We start from the raw sequence: 15,198 nt of genomic DNA on the forward strand, positions 1-15,198 counted from the left end.
TTTTTGGATCATAACAGTTTATTGCGCTTATTTCCCAAACAGAATACAAAACTCACCTTTTCACATTTTCAGTTTGTTTAAACAAATTTTTTATTTTACATTATTTGTTTACTCCATGTAAAGAACATGCTATACAATGATATATGTTGTTATGTGGAGGTCACATATGCATAAAAGCACTACCATCATCACATTGGGGAAGCAAAATGCACTACAATATAAAATGCAACATGCAGACTGGAATACATCAAAAATAAGTATATACATCAATGTAAATTTTCAAATTATAGTTGCAATTCTCATGTTATTGCAATGACGTGCCATATTTTTTGAAGAAGTATGTGGGGATCCCGGGTGAGGGTTTAAAATCAGAGTATACACAAATCTTAGAACTGATTTAGGATAGATAAAAAAAGAAGCATAAAATAGCAGAGATATTTGCCAGGTATGCTTTATATGAAAGCCTGATACAACGAAAAATGAACTGGGTTGGAAAGCAGAATAGCATTGTGGGTAATTTAGTGATCGGGTTGCCATAGCTACCACATACCTAGGCTTACAATGGTGTGGAAACTGTTGTGTTGATAATAACGTTCTTCTATCGAAACTGATATTAAAATAAACAAAGGCAGTCCATCACTGTTTGGTACACATACTTGTTACTTGTACGAATCTTAAAACAGCCATTATTTATATAATCAACATGTTCAATTTGGAAATAAAAAAAGGCTTTGATGCTAAACAAAAACTCATATACTTAAGACTTTTACAAACAGTTAATTCATTCATCATTTTTCCCTAGTTGGATCTTTTACAAGTGAAAGAATCCATGCGACTTAATGAATTGATAAATTTTACAGTACATTACAATGGCTGGCAACAGCGTAAATAAATTTTTTCAAGACAATGGCTCAGATTAAACCTCATTACATAACTTAGCATTTTGCAATGTATCAATTTTCCACAAAAGGCCTATTAAGTAAACTGGGTTCACAATAGAGAGCTTTCCATCAAATTCAGGATTTAACAATTCCAAAATATCTTAAGCCTAGGGCCTAGGCATAATATATTTTTTTAAGAATGAGACGTTTCACACATCCAAGCACTTCAAATACCCATGTCTATTACAGTCTGTCTCATCTCAAGTTGAGAGTAACCCCATATTAGATTTTGCAGTCAAAGATTTGAATCGTGCCTGCAAACTTAATCTACGACATAAACACATGTGACGATGGGTGATTTGTCTGTAGGCTGGGGATGCAATGAAATAAACTCACTGATTCCAATCTGCCATTGCAAAATTCTACATGAGACAAGACACACTATAGCCACTCTGGAAACCTAACAATAGGAGTTACAAAATCTTTTTACAAAAAGCAATTGTTATGCAATGATGAAGATTTGAACAAAGCCAATGACACACCATTATTGGGTTATACATGTACTTGTTGAAATCCATACACCCCTATGAAAGACATGACCTTAATCTGCCACACAGGGAGTATGAATTTCAAATGGGGTCAAGGGCTACTCCATTTGAAATCTATGCCCCTGTGTGGGAGATTAAGGTCATATCTTCCATATGGAGTGTACGGATTTCAACTGGAATAGCCCATCAGAAATGTACCCCTTTGACCAGCCATCACAATATTGCTTATGACCATAAACAGGTCAAATAGGTTAAGGGTCAAAGGTCACAACAACGGGCACTCACCTGTCTGGAGTACTGACTGCTTGTGGTGGATTACGCAAATAATCCTTAAATCTGATTTCAAACGCCTGGCCAACAGTGGTGATAACATCTTGTGCTAATCCTCCAAGGCACTCTAAAACATGACATGCTGCAAAATTGAAAAGTACAGGGAACAGTGTTAGCAGGGCTTAAAATAAGCCAAACTGTTTGTGGTACAATAACTGGGCCCCAAGTTATTACATCTGTGTAGTCTTGACAAAAGATTCAAGAAAAGGTATTAAACATGCCTTCCTTTAACTGTTTATTTTACTTGTCATGTGCAATGGAAGTCACGGATCAACAGTGGCCATTAATTGGCCAGCCAATGGCATTTGACTCTTTTACCTTTATCTAGATAAGCTTATTCAATAGATAGGTAAAACTATTCCTTTTCTGACTCCTATCAGCAAAACAAATAATTTACCACAATTTCTGCCTAAAATCGGAGGAAGCTGAAATTTTTACCCAAAATGTTAGTTTTTGTAGAACCACCCCATAAAGGATAGGTTGCAGATAGCACAAGCTATACACAAACTATACATTTCTTTAATCCTTGTGATCAGAGTAATTTGGTATAGGCCTGTCTTTTAATACGATTGGAGCATTTTTAATTTGTACCCCTATATGACCTTTTGTGACCTCAAGAAATTACCAGGGGTCAAATCCAAAATGCCTCCCCATCTTAAAATAAACTTTGGACCTTGAACTTTATGCGTGGAAACTCTACTGCTTTTATCACAAAGTGCACAATGCTTCAGCTTAGCAGCTGTACTATTTATTTGATTCTAATAAATAATGATTAAGTCTCTTGCACTCATCATTTTCACAACTTACAAAAAAGTGCCCCTTCTCAATCATCACCCCAGAAAATTGAATCTTTCCCCTTTACGTCAATAAAAGTACACTAATATTTATATCTACTATACAACTATACCTCGTCCGTTGACAGGATCCTTGGCAACATATGCGACATACTCTGGCGTTTCCTGCAAGCAGAAATAGATATATATGTTATTTCCACTGATTACACATAAATGCCATCCAAAATTTCCTTTTTCTTTGAAACCAAAACCAATAATCATGATAGTAGAACTATAAACTGTCCCTGATGAAAAGTTCCTCCATGATTTGAATATTTTTTTACTAATGATAAGATAAAAGTCTCAAGTGAATCAGACATGCTCTTATTATTTGCAAGCCAAAATGGGTGATCATGTACTGATATCCAAACGCAAGCTGTTGAAACTATTTAAGATATTTATGATTTTTTTCTATCCTATCTGCAATTTGTATCTCTTTCCCTACATCACAAGCTTATCTGTATAGAAATTTCAATTCATGGCATAAATTGGTGTCAAATTTGTCTTTTTTATATCCAAGATACACTATGGTTTGACAAATTAGCCTGTGAAGCCAAATTGCCACATATCCTTTCCTGCCATCAGTATGGCTATTCCAGACAACAAACCTACTCCCCTACTTCTCAAGTAACAAGACATAAAAAGTAGACCGGAAAGGAAATATTTGTTCATATTTGTTTATTAGATTTGCCCTTTGTATTAAATTTAATATTTTTTTTAAAAGTTAATTTCCTGCTGGCAGTAATTTGATACTGAAATCAATAGAATGAAATTAAATGTGAGATACAATTTAAATTGCTCACAGCTTGCTAAACACTAAATAACACACAATAAATTACAACAATGTGAAATAAATTTACATCAAAAGATTATATAGCAATAAACTCAAAATAAATGAAAAAAAAAGTGAAATGGAAAAGAAAAACAAGCAATAATTACCTGATCACCTCCTGAGGCGAATGAAATACCTTGCATTTGATGGCTGGCAATCATCTAAAGGAAGCAAAAAACAAGAAAGAAAGAAAAAAGCTTTATATAAATTGAAATGGGGATTCATTTCACTGTAATATGAAAAAATAGCAGACTACACTTTGAGGGGTTTACCAAAGAAAGACTATCTGCAATAGCTGCCATGTGTTAGCTGTGTACAATATAGAATGTAGAAATTGCCAAATGTCTATAGGGCAGCTATTGCAGATAGGGGCTTCTTGGGTAACTCCTCAATATACATCAGGCAATGGCTTGGGAGGATTAGTATACAATAATACTAAAATGGTGGTATATTGTGGCATGTTTTGTCACTCCAAATTTGATGTATGTATGTATGCTGCATACAATAATAGGATTCTGTTGAAATGTACAAAACATGGATTCCTTTTAAATGTAATGTGACACAACTGCAGACTTCTAGACAAGACTTAAAATTAGTGCTTTTTCTCACACTAGGGGCTCAGAGAGATTTCTCAGTTAAATCAACTCAGAAAATTGCGCTTTATTTTGCTAGATTGAATACTCAGACCGAGCAGTAATTTAGCAGACAAAATCTATATATTGAACATAAAGAGACATATTGTGAGCTCTGCATTATTACGCCTATCTCCTATTGAATTGTGTGGGGGAATTAAAGGTCTGGATCCAGACATTATTTACAAAATCATAGAATTTTACATGAAAGACGCAGATTTAAGCTTAACTATTACAGATGCTGATCACTGAACAGCATTAAGGACAAACATTGCAAAAATGTTAAAAACTGAGGGAATGTTTTTTTAGTGAAATCTCACAATGCCCTGTAAGTCTTCTTTTAATTTTTAAAAGTTTGTTATGAGTTAATTTGTTTGTTTGTTGCAAATAGATAACTAGACCAAATTTAGAAGCAATAATTATAGTCCAATTTCAAAATTAAAATAAAACAAACTATATAACAAACAAACTATAACAAAACATCACTTCCACATCATGTACTAATGTATGTTCCAAATACCAAACAGCCAATATCATTGGAAGCTCCTGCTTTGCAGTGACAGACTTGTTTACAATAACTCACTTGGTATTATATAAAGAGTGTTGACAGTTTACATTACTCATCACTGGCTCCTCATTTATCAAACTGATGATGACAACGTGCATTCATGTAAAGGGCGTCAAGTTGAACAAAATTTATTTCAAATTCATTTAAATTTCTTTATATTTTTAAAACTTCCTTCTTACTCTATTAACAAAATACACAGTAAATTGTTGGATTTGAACACTTGCATTTTTCAGGGTGATATGAAGATAATAAATTTAATGAAATGTGTGTGGGGGAGGAAAAGTGGGGCGCAAAAAGTGCATTTTTGTTTCTCGCGCTATTCTAGCAACACGCCAGAAGGCTTTTGCAAAGCGTACGCTATAAATAAAGCATGCGTTTGACAGAAACTCGTTTTGAGATGACCGTGTGATCAGCGAATAGACCTATGTAATTAACAATTGGCTATTGTTAGTCTCTTTGGCTAAATAAATCATATACAATATAATCTCAAAATTCACACCAAGAGTGTATTTTCAACAGCTGTTGTCTCATTCCATTTTAATATGGCAGGACTATCACTTTATTTATTGAGCTGCATTCCCTAGATAATTATTCATAAATTCTGAGAAATGGTTACATTTATAGTGCTTCAGCTGGATGTATCTGTCTGGTCTGCCTCAATTAATGAATATCTATGAGCATCATTCAAGAGTTTAAAAAACATTGTATATTATTAGAGAATCTCACAATTCAAGAATGGTATCAAAAATGTGATGCTTGATGTTAAATTATGTCAGAGGCTTTAATGCTTCGAACTTTTTTTATTTGCTTAAATGTGTTGAGGTCTCATCATAGGTTTCATTAGCACTTGTTCAGTGCCTGTATTGGACCATGACAACCCCTCTCTGACATTACAAAATCCATCAGTCCTATAGCGCCTCGTTGGCGTTCCGCCCCCGAGTAACTAGAACTACAATCAACGAAATATGTCTTGGAACGCTTGCGTGTAAATAACGGAAAACTCTCACCCCTCCCCCCGCGCCGTGTTGCGAAATGCTGATGTCTTCAGCGGTTTCCCAATGTGTTCCAACATTGATTGATGGGGAGAGGGAAGGTAAATCATTGCTGTAGATGTCATGCTTGTTTCCAGGCAAAATATACGTCATTTCCATGATCATATAAAATTCTGCACGGGATTTCGACAGAGTGTACCAAGCGCCCAAGGACTTTTTTCAGAGATTGTCTCTGCCGAATGCAAAATATTTCATCTAAATTTCGTTTTTGTCTCATAACTTAAAAACGGAATGTCGTATGAGCTTTACATTAAACACGATTTGAGAGTGGATTATATGCTTTAAAATCATAACAAAATTGTTGATAAAGAGATTGGTTTATTTAGAAAGTGGTCACTTTAATCACCCCCTATGCTAAAATACACACATTTCGCAATTATAGCTCTAAAATGCTCTAAAATGTCGTCTTTGTCCCATAACTCAAAAACAGAATGTTGTATGAGCTTCATATTGCACAGGATTTGGAAGCAGACCATGTACTTAGGAATCATAATACAATTGTTGATAAAGAAATTGGTTGGTTCAGGAGTGGACACTGAAACACCCCATACCCTAGCATACACGCATTTAATGAAATTTTTATGCTATATCTCAAAACCGAGAAATCATTATCACGGCTCTAAGCTGCATGATTCCGAGTTGTTTAATTTATTTTAAAATTAATATTTAAAGTTCACCTTCATAGCACCTGTCAGATAGGTGAACGAGCGTTAGAAAACAGAAAAATGAGTTTTAATTAAAAACTAAAACCGCATGTAGGCCTACGTTAAGATTGTAAGGAAGTAAATAATAAACTACGACTATCTTCAGTAGATAGCATTAACTTGTTTTTGACATGATGTAACAACTATCTTCAGCAGATTTGTGCTTCATATTTTTGTGTATACATGGGGTGTGTGTATAATGTGCGGGTGTGTGCATGCGAGGTGTTGGGCGTGGGATGTATGTGGGGTAGGGTGGAGGAGGTTTTTAGGACTATTATAAGATCACATTTAAATCGGAAAGTATTTCATTTGGGGGCTTTTGAAGAAAGAAAGAAAGAATTTAATTAATTAATCAAACATAGAGAAAGAAAGGAAGAAAGAAAGACAGAAAAAATAAATCAAAAATGTATACTTCATGTATTTATGATAAACAAATATTTTCACCGGGTTCACCGTCGCAAATAATAAATGAAACAGAAAAAAGTAATACCGCATGGGAATCGAACCCAGGACCTCATGTTTACAAGACCTATGCCTTAACCACTTGGCCACGTAAGCTGCTTGCAATTTGAACCTATAAGCGGTCACTTCAACCCTTTTCCACGTTCATGTTTTTATTTATTTCAAATGTCTTTCGTTCGTTCATTCATTCATTCATTCATTCATTCATTTTTCTTTCCTTCTTTCTTTCTTTTTTCTTTTTTTCCTTTTTTCTTTCTTTCTTTCTTTCTTTCTTTCTTTCTTTTTTTCTTTAGTTATTTTTAATACAAAGAAAGAAAAAAAGAAGCATAGAAAATAATGAATGCATAATTTAGCAATGATTCACACAATTAAAACACGAATAGTCAAAGGGTGTAAAGTGTAAACCCATAATGGTAATCTGTAATGGTAAACTGCTACATTGAATAACGTGCATACTGAGCAGTTTGCCCTGCATTGATATTAATATATACGTATAGATATTTATTTCAATTCAAAATGGCAAACTGTTAACAAATGTCATAAATGCGATCAATCTGTCATTCCTTTTGTATTCAAACATTCTCAATTGGTATAGCCAAGGTAAACGAACGTCACGCTTCATGAGATGCGGCCTAAAAACCATAAAATGTCGATTTTGGACCATTTTGTCATTATGGTAAACTGATGCACTTTGCCATTTCCACTATACAGGTTTACACTTTCCCGATACTTGACTACTACAAAAGACCAAAACTGGTTACTTCGCTTTGCGAAATGACAGCGTGGCGCAACGGCTTAGACCTTCGACTCATAATCTTTTGACTATTGATTGATGTGAATGGTTCGAGTCCCCGTGGTGGTCGATTTTTTCTTTAAGTGTATTTAATTGTTGTTTTCTTTTTTTTTTTCTCACGGCACAAAGCGTATTTTATTATAAATAATATTCAGAAATGAGTTGTTTCAAATTGTTACATCATAATCTTTCTGATTCGTTCGGATAGGCCTATACTCAGCAAACGCAAGTTTTACAGAAAACATTTACATGTTAGGTTATATTATAAAGGGTACAGAACGTTTTAATAAAATTCAAAAACATTTTAGAAAACATGCTGCAAACATTGTAATATTTCTTTAAAAATTATATTTGTAGTGTTTTTGAATTAGGAGACAAAACGAGATTTGACTCAGTATCATACAGTAGAGAGTCATAATTACTAAACGTGTGTAATTTAGCAAAGGAGGTGTTTTCAGTGACCATTCCCTAAATATTCCAACTTCTTTATCAACAATTTTATTATGATTCAAAGGAATATTATATACTTCCAAATCGTGTGCAATATGAAGCTCATACTACATTTTGTTTTCAAGTTATGGGACAAAAATGACATTTTAGAGCAGTTTAGAGCCATAATTATGAAACGTGTGTAGTTTAGCATAGGGGATGGTTTCAGTGACCACTTCCTAAATAAACCAATTTCTTATTCAACAATTTTGTTATGATTCCAAAGCCAAATATCCACTCTCAAATCGTGTGCAGTATGAAGCTCATACGACATTCCGTTTTTGAGTTATGACACAAAAACGAAATGTATATGAAATATTTTGCATTCGGTAGAGACAATCAACGAAATATGTCTTGGAACGCTTGCGTGTAAATAACGGAAAACTCTCACCCCCTCTCCCCGCTCAATGTTGAGAAATGCCAATGTCTTCAGCGGTTTCCCAATGTGTTCCAACATTGATTGATGGGGAGAGGGGAAGGGTAAATCATTGCTGTAGATGTCATGCTTGTTTCCAGGCAAAATATACGTCATTTCCATGATCATATAAAATTCTGCACGGGATTTCGACAGAGTGTACCAAGCGTTCCAAGGACTTTTTTCGTAGATTGTAGTTCTAGGTTTCATTAGTAAGGCATCTCATAGGTTTCATTAGCTAGTAAGGCCCATGGTCAAAAAGTGACAACCAGATATTCTGCCAAAAAGCAACCCTTTTAGGAATTAGGGTTAAGCTCTTTTGATTGATTGATTGATTAAACACATTCCCTATCGAGTTTCCGATGCTAACATCAGTGCATAATCTAGTGAAAACATCTCAACATTGTATATCTCATGTTATGTGCGGCATTTTGCCATACAATTAAAGCAAAAATTATGCTTGCTCTAGATCTCTCTGGCACTCATGTTTTATTTCATGGATGTTGAGCTGTTTCAGGTTCATTGGTTGGATAACCTTTACATAATCCATACAGATGAATTCACATGCATACTGGTTCCTCTTTTATGCCTGATGTTTGAATGCCATCATATGGCTCATTGAAGCAGGTCTTGATAATGATGGACATGTTTCTTCGCTGATTATGCAAATCCCCAGAGTTCTTACAAATGTGCTGCAATTCATACCAAATTGTGGTTAAATAGAGCAAGATGTTTCATACTCATGACATTTTAATAGATCAATGAAAAAATGAGTTATAAATCATGTGTAACTAATGATTACAATTGACAATTTGTCTGAAAAGAGAGAAAAAATATCAGATTTATCACAATCATTCCACATGTTTTTTGTTTGCATTTCCACATACCCTACTGTGCCACTGTGGTGATGCCAAATCTCACAATTTGTCTCTTGAATTAAAATGCCAACAAGAAATATCTTTAAAAAAGACATCCTGATAGATGGAAGGTTGGGGAACACAAGAATTTGATTTGGATCTGGTGAAATCTGATCTTCAACACTAATGGCTACTTAAATACTTACAATGTAAGAATAGAACCATTTCTACAGTCAGTCTACTCTGAAGTACAAAGTACCGACACGGACGCACACATTGTGCCGACTTTGAAGGCACGCATACCTGCAGCAGAGACGCAGCACTACGCACTGTTAACGCGATGTATACGCGCGCGTTGTTACTTTGTACTTCAGAGTGGACAAACTGTAGCAGTACTTATCTGATTCATGTCATTATTATGACTCATGACCAAGGATTATTAGTGTGCTGGTTCGATTCCTTGTCACCTTCTAACTTTAATTTTGTCAAATTATTCAATGTCAACCTACCTGATTTGACAAGAAATGTCATAAACCTATACATGTCTTGTGAAACTTGTGTCTGTTGAAATGGAAAATTGCGCACATAATGTCGGCCTTAAGGGCATATCATATTTACATTCGCAGCGTGAGATTTAAAAATCGCTAGTGGTCAAACGCTGGTAGCGCATTCACAATCGCCAGCAGCGTACAATTGTTTGCAAGGGTAGGAGCATCAAAGTTACCTTGAAGTCAACTGGCTTGTACCTTGAGGCTTGGGCATGCTAGTTCCTTATTGATTAGATATCGGCAGGTAGTCGCTCTGCCGATCAGCGACAATTGTGACGTCATAAAAATGCTATGCTCCTAGCGATTGCTTAGTATGATATGCCCTTTTATACTGGCCTTTACATTTTACCTCTCTTACATGTACATGGGTACTTCGAAAGAACAAACTAATTAAGAAAATAAAAGAGTTCATTAGACTAGAAAATATTCACTCTTCACATTTTGCTACATGTAATGTTTAAAACCTCTCACACTGCATAAGGCTTCTTGCATCAAAAGGCAGGAACAATTAGCTGAATATTTTATTAAAATAGACACATTTGGCCTTTAAGCTGAACCATATCAAGTATGGAATATTCCTTCAAATAATGAATTCTTTTAACTTTCTTACTGAATGTTAATTTCTGTAAGTAATTCTCTTGATTTCATTTGATAATATTTGTATCTGTTGTCCTTAGCTTACCTTGCCTGTTTCCATTATTGTAAGTGTAATGCTAGCTGTTGAGATGGTAAGATTGACATTTGCGGCTCCAAACTGAATATTGGGTGAATCTGCTAAAATTTTGCCAATATTTTTGGGAGCCTGCAAGAAAGAATACAGAACGACGTGTTAGAATTACGAGTACAAAGTAAGGTTCTCAGTACTTATACTTGCAAAAGAAAAACAATACAATCCAGTGAATCCACTCTAAAATCTGTGTCAATATGATATCATTTTACATGCAAAGGCTTTACAAGTATTATAAATATCATAATATAATATAAAGGCTGAGACCAAACATGCTTGTTTCCAGTACATTTGCATAGAACAGAAGATGCCAGATGCAGTTTTTATTTTAATATTTTGTGTCATGTACATGTAGGGTAAATATGCTTATTTTATGGTCCAAGTTGCAAAGTAGGTGTGAACATAGAATTTGCAGGGAAACTATAATGATTTTCAAAAGTGTTATTGAAATCATCTGGTTTGTAAGTTTACACATATATGAGACAGTATTTTGTGCTTTTATCTTTTTTCTGGATTTCTCAAATTAAACCTTTGATACCACTGATTGAAGGGAAAGTGATGCAAGGGCAAATGAAAATGACCATTTGAAAAACCTATTAAGGGCTGGGGTATGAGCGTTTGGACAGTATTTATTTTAGGACATTAGAGCACATCAGACATATCGAATTGCATTCTGAATACGAAGAATGTCATTCTGATATCAAATAATTTTGATTTTTGAAATTGCAATTTGATACACATTTTATGGCAAATCATTAAAATTGATATTTTTGATATTTAACAGTACTTGAAGTAAACTTTATAAATCTGATGATTTATACTTAAAGTGTATGTAGGTGGGATGAAAAGCCGACGATCAATTGAAAATTTTGACCTTTCAGTATTGAAGATATGGATTTTTTCCCAAAACACCAAAAAAAAAATTTGGTCTTTTTGGGAAAAAAATCCATATCTTCAATATGAAAGATCAAAATTTTCAATTGACCGTCGGCTTTTCCTTCCTGCTACATACACTTTAAGAATATATCATTAGATTTATATAATTTACTTCGAGGACTGTTATATATCAAAAATTTGAAAAATATCACATTTTTTATAATTTGTCATAAAATTTGTATTATATTGTGATTTAAAAAAAAAGAAAATTATTTGATATCAGAAAGACATGCTTCGTATTCACAATGCAATTCGATAGGTCTGAGGTGCTCTCATGTCCAACAAAAAATACTGTCGAAACGCAATAAACGCTCATTTTGGATCCCTTAAAGAAGTCTTTTTCTTAATCACTAGGGATGCGCCGATCCACCCTTTTGTTTGAACCAGCTAATCACCTATCAGTTTGTTTTCTAAATCGGCCGATAGGATTCCGATCCCTGTGACTGACAGAAAATACTGTATTTCGTCAAATAAACGCCCCCGGGGGGCGTTACATTTTCCCAAAGGGGGGGCGTTTATTCAAGGTCAATTTTAGAACAATAATTCCCGTTAAAATCATTAGGTAAACGTAAAACTCACGCTAAAATGACAAACTATGAACTAGAAACACTGACTTCTGGTTCACTTCCGGGTTTCCAATCCAGATTTTCGCCAATTTTTGACACTATTAATATCGACCATGTGGATAACTTGGTAAGCTTACTACACAAGATAGCATGGAAATATCAGCATTTTTTAAACATCTTGGTTGAAAAAAGTGGTGGGGGCGTTTATTTGAGGGGGGCGACTATTTGACGAAATACGGTAGTTAAATTCAAGAAAACCTCTGATAAACAACTTTTCCGGTAAAATACAACATGTTAGCCAATTGCTATAATGAAATTTGAAGCCTAAATACTGATATTGCATGAAAATAATTAATCCGTCATTAGATCGGAAAATAAATCGATTTTCCCCAATCCCAATTCAGAACTGATCTGACTGAAATCTACCGATTTGGATCGCCCCTGATCTAGATCGGTGTATCCCTAAGAGTAAGAATCACTCTACAACCCAACTAGTGCCCCACTACCCATTAACAACCTAAAATACCTGCAATATCAGAATGGTAAAATTATTCTTGTCATCGAAACCCAGCATCAATTATATTGAAACCTAAGCCATAACCATAACCACATCAGGTTAGCAAAATCCTGTCTTGGCAACGATGGTTGGAAATAAAAATAGAAAACTCTTACTATTTGAGGAGATTATATTATGGTAGTGTTAATGTATGGTACTAAAAATATGATGTATGAAACAAACAACATTATTATAGAGTGCAACAAAGAGAGCCACACCTAACATTATTTAAGCCCAGTGGCAGCACAAAGAAAAGCGAAATCTGGAGGGGAAAAGCGAAATCTGGAGGGGGCAAAGCGAAATCTGGAGGGGGCAAAGCGAAATCTGATTGGGCAAAGCGAAATCTGGAGGTGGCAAAGTGAAATATGAAGGGCAAAGTGAAATCTGGAGGGGGAAAATGAAATCTGGAGGGGCAAAGTGAAATCTAGAGGGGAAAGTGAAATCTGGAAGGGAAAGTGCAATCTGGAGGGGGAAAGTGAAATCTAGAGGGGAAAGTGAAATCTGGAAGGGAAAGTGCAATCTGGAGGGGGAAAGTGAAATCTAGAGGGGAAAGTGAAATCTGAAGGGGAAAGTGAAATCTGGAGGGGAAAGTGAAATCTGGAGGGGAAAGTGAAATCTGGAGGGGGAAAGTGAAATCTGGAGGGAAAGTGAAATCTGGAGGGAAAGTGAAATCTGGAGGAAAGTGAAATCTGGAGGTGGCAAAGTGAAATATGGAGAGCAAAGTGAAATCTGAAGGGGGAAAGTGAAATCTGGGGGAAAGTGAAATCTGGAGGGGAAAGTGAAATCTAGAGGGGAAAGTGAAATCTGGAGGGGAAAGTGAAATCTGGAGGTGGCAAAGTGAAATATGGAGAGCAAAGTGAAATCTGGAGGTGGCAAAGTGAAATATGGAGAGCAAAGTGAAATCTGAAGGGGAAAGTGAAATCTGGAGGGGAAAGTGAAATCTGGAGGGGCAAAGTGAAATCTAGAGGGGAAAGTGAAATCTGGAAGGGAAAGTGAAATCTGGAGGGGGAAAGTGAAATCTGGAGGGGAAAGTGAAATCTGGAGGGGAAAGTGAAATCTGGAGGGGGAAAGTGAAATCTGAGAGGAAAGTGAAATCTGGAAGGAAAGTGAAATCTGGAGGGAAAGTGAAATCTGGAGGGAAAGTGAAATCTGGAGGGAAAGTGAAATCTGGAGGTGGCAAAGTGAAATATGGAGAGCAAAGTGAAATCTGAAGGGGGAAAGTGAAATCTGGAGGGGAAAGTGAAATCTGGAGGGGAAAAGTGAAATCTGGAGGGGACAAGTGAAATGTTAACTTTCAGATGATTTGTTAGGAGTGACCATATTTTGAGCTCAGCAATGTATTTGGGCACTGATGGCAGTTCACATATCCTTGTTTTTAGGTTCTTGGTTTCCATGGTTACTCACCTTCTTTTTCCTATTATACCTAAACCCTGCTGCATCACACACTCTGAAAATAGCCTCTCTGTTAAAATAGGAAAACACAAAAGAAAACAAATTTATGAGAAGCTTTTTTTTAGCAAGAATGACATTTACCACTTTCTAATTCAGAAAATGAATGGCCAACTTTCTTTAATCCAAAGGGCTTCATTATTACGTTTTTACGTTCATACATTAACAATTGCAGATATATGTTATTCATGCTTCAGATACCCAGGACTCATACCAGTTAGGATTTTTTATTCTTTCAAAATTGAAGAATACAATACATGGCTAAATTTTGAATGTTTCTAATTTTGAATATAAATTCACAGATTCTTAGACATGTGTGGATGAAGGTGTAAATGCTAATTGAATGCAATTTCAATATTTTCTACCAGAATTCACTGTACAAGTTACCCGTTTGCTCCACACAATAATGTCATGGTGACCTAATAACTTATAGTGTACACGATCTGAATACACCACCCTTAAATAATACATACGATAATTGATCATTTTTTGAATGACAAGATATCGTTCACACCTTCGTATTTGAATTTATTATTGCTTTGATAAACAAATAGCTTTCACAGGTGCTGAAGATATAGAAGATAAATTATATTAAACTTCCCACAATGCAGTTTTTTAGTTTCAATTTCTTTAGTGAAAGTACATTTTGTTTGAGGCTAATAATAAGACATACGATTTTTATAATACACATTTTAAATTTCTTTGGATTGTATTGTTTTTATCAATAATCAGTATAGTTTAAATGAGCTAATATTGACTTGAAAGTGTTCATTAATAAAAATATGTAATTGTCACCAATATGTTAAACAATGCATACATGTTCATAACAGTTTTATGTTACAGAATATTGGCTTGAAACATGATCAAAGTATTCATTATGACTTCCAGATAATTTATGCATCATAAAATTAGATAGGTGCCCTATATGTGAGTGGGATGGCACTCTTTATCATTGCAGGTGCCATATTTCTCCACTTTTGGCCATTTGCCTAAGACACTGCTGTATTCTAAATATCAATA

The 15,198-nt window shown here is 35.0% G+C and overlaps 1 protein-coding gene across 6 annotated transcripts in view; it reads right to left on the reverse strand.

Annotated features, from left to right (window-relative positions):
- Positions 1–15,198, reverse strand: part of LOC140158845 (SHC-transforming protein 1-like) — a 77,087-nt gene that overhangs the window by 20,838 nt on the left and 41,051 nt on the right. For 4 of the 6 annotated variants that reach the window (XM_072182097.1, XM_072182093.1, XM_072182098.1 and 1 more), the window contains exons 4-9: positions 14,134–14,191; positions 10,627–10,746; positions 3,532–3,585; positions 2,667–2,718; positions 1,715–1,841; positions 551–607 (exon numbers count right to left, since the gene is read on the reverse strand). In XM_072182097.1, coding sequence (XP_072038198.1) covers positions 551–607; positions 1,715–1,841; positions 2,667–2,718; positions 3,532–3,585; positions 10,627–10,746; positions 14,134–14,191 — 468 coding nt within the window. The remainder of the gene's footprint in view (positions 1–550; positions 608–1,714; positions 1,842–2,666; positions 2,719–3,531; positions 3,586–10,626; positions 10,747–14,133; positions 14,192–15,198) is intronic. The other 2 variants (XM_072182094.1, XM_072182096.1) reach the window with 1 other exon arrangement.

This window comes from Amphiura filiformis, chromosome 8 (genome assembly GCF_039555335.1).
Source record: "Amphiura filiformis chromosome 8, Afil_fr2py, whole genome shotgun sequence".
NCBI lineage: Eukaryota > Metazoa > Echinodermata > Ophiuroidea > Amphilepidida > Amphiuridae > Amphiura > Amphiura filiformis.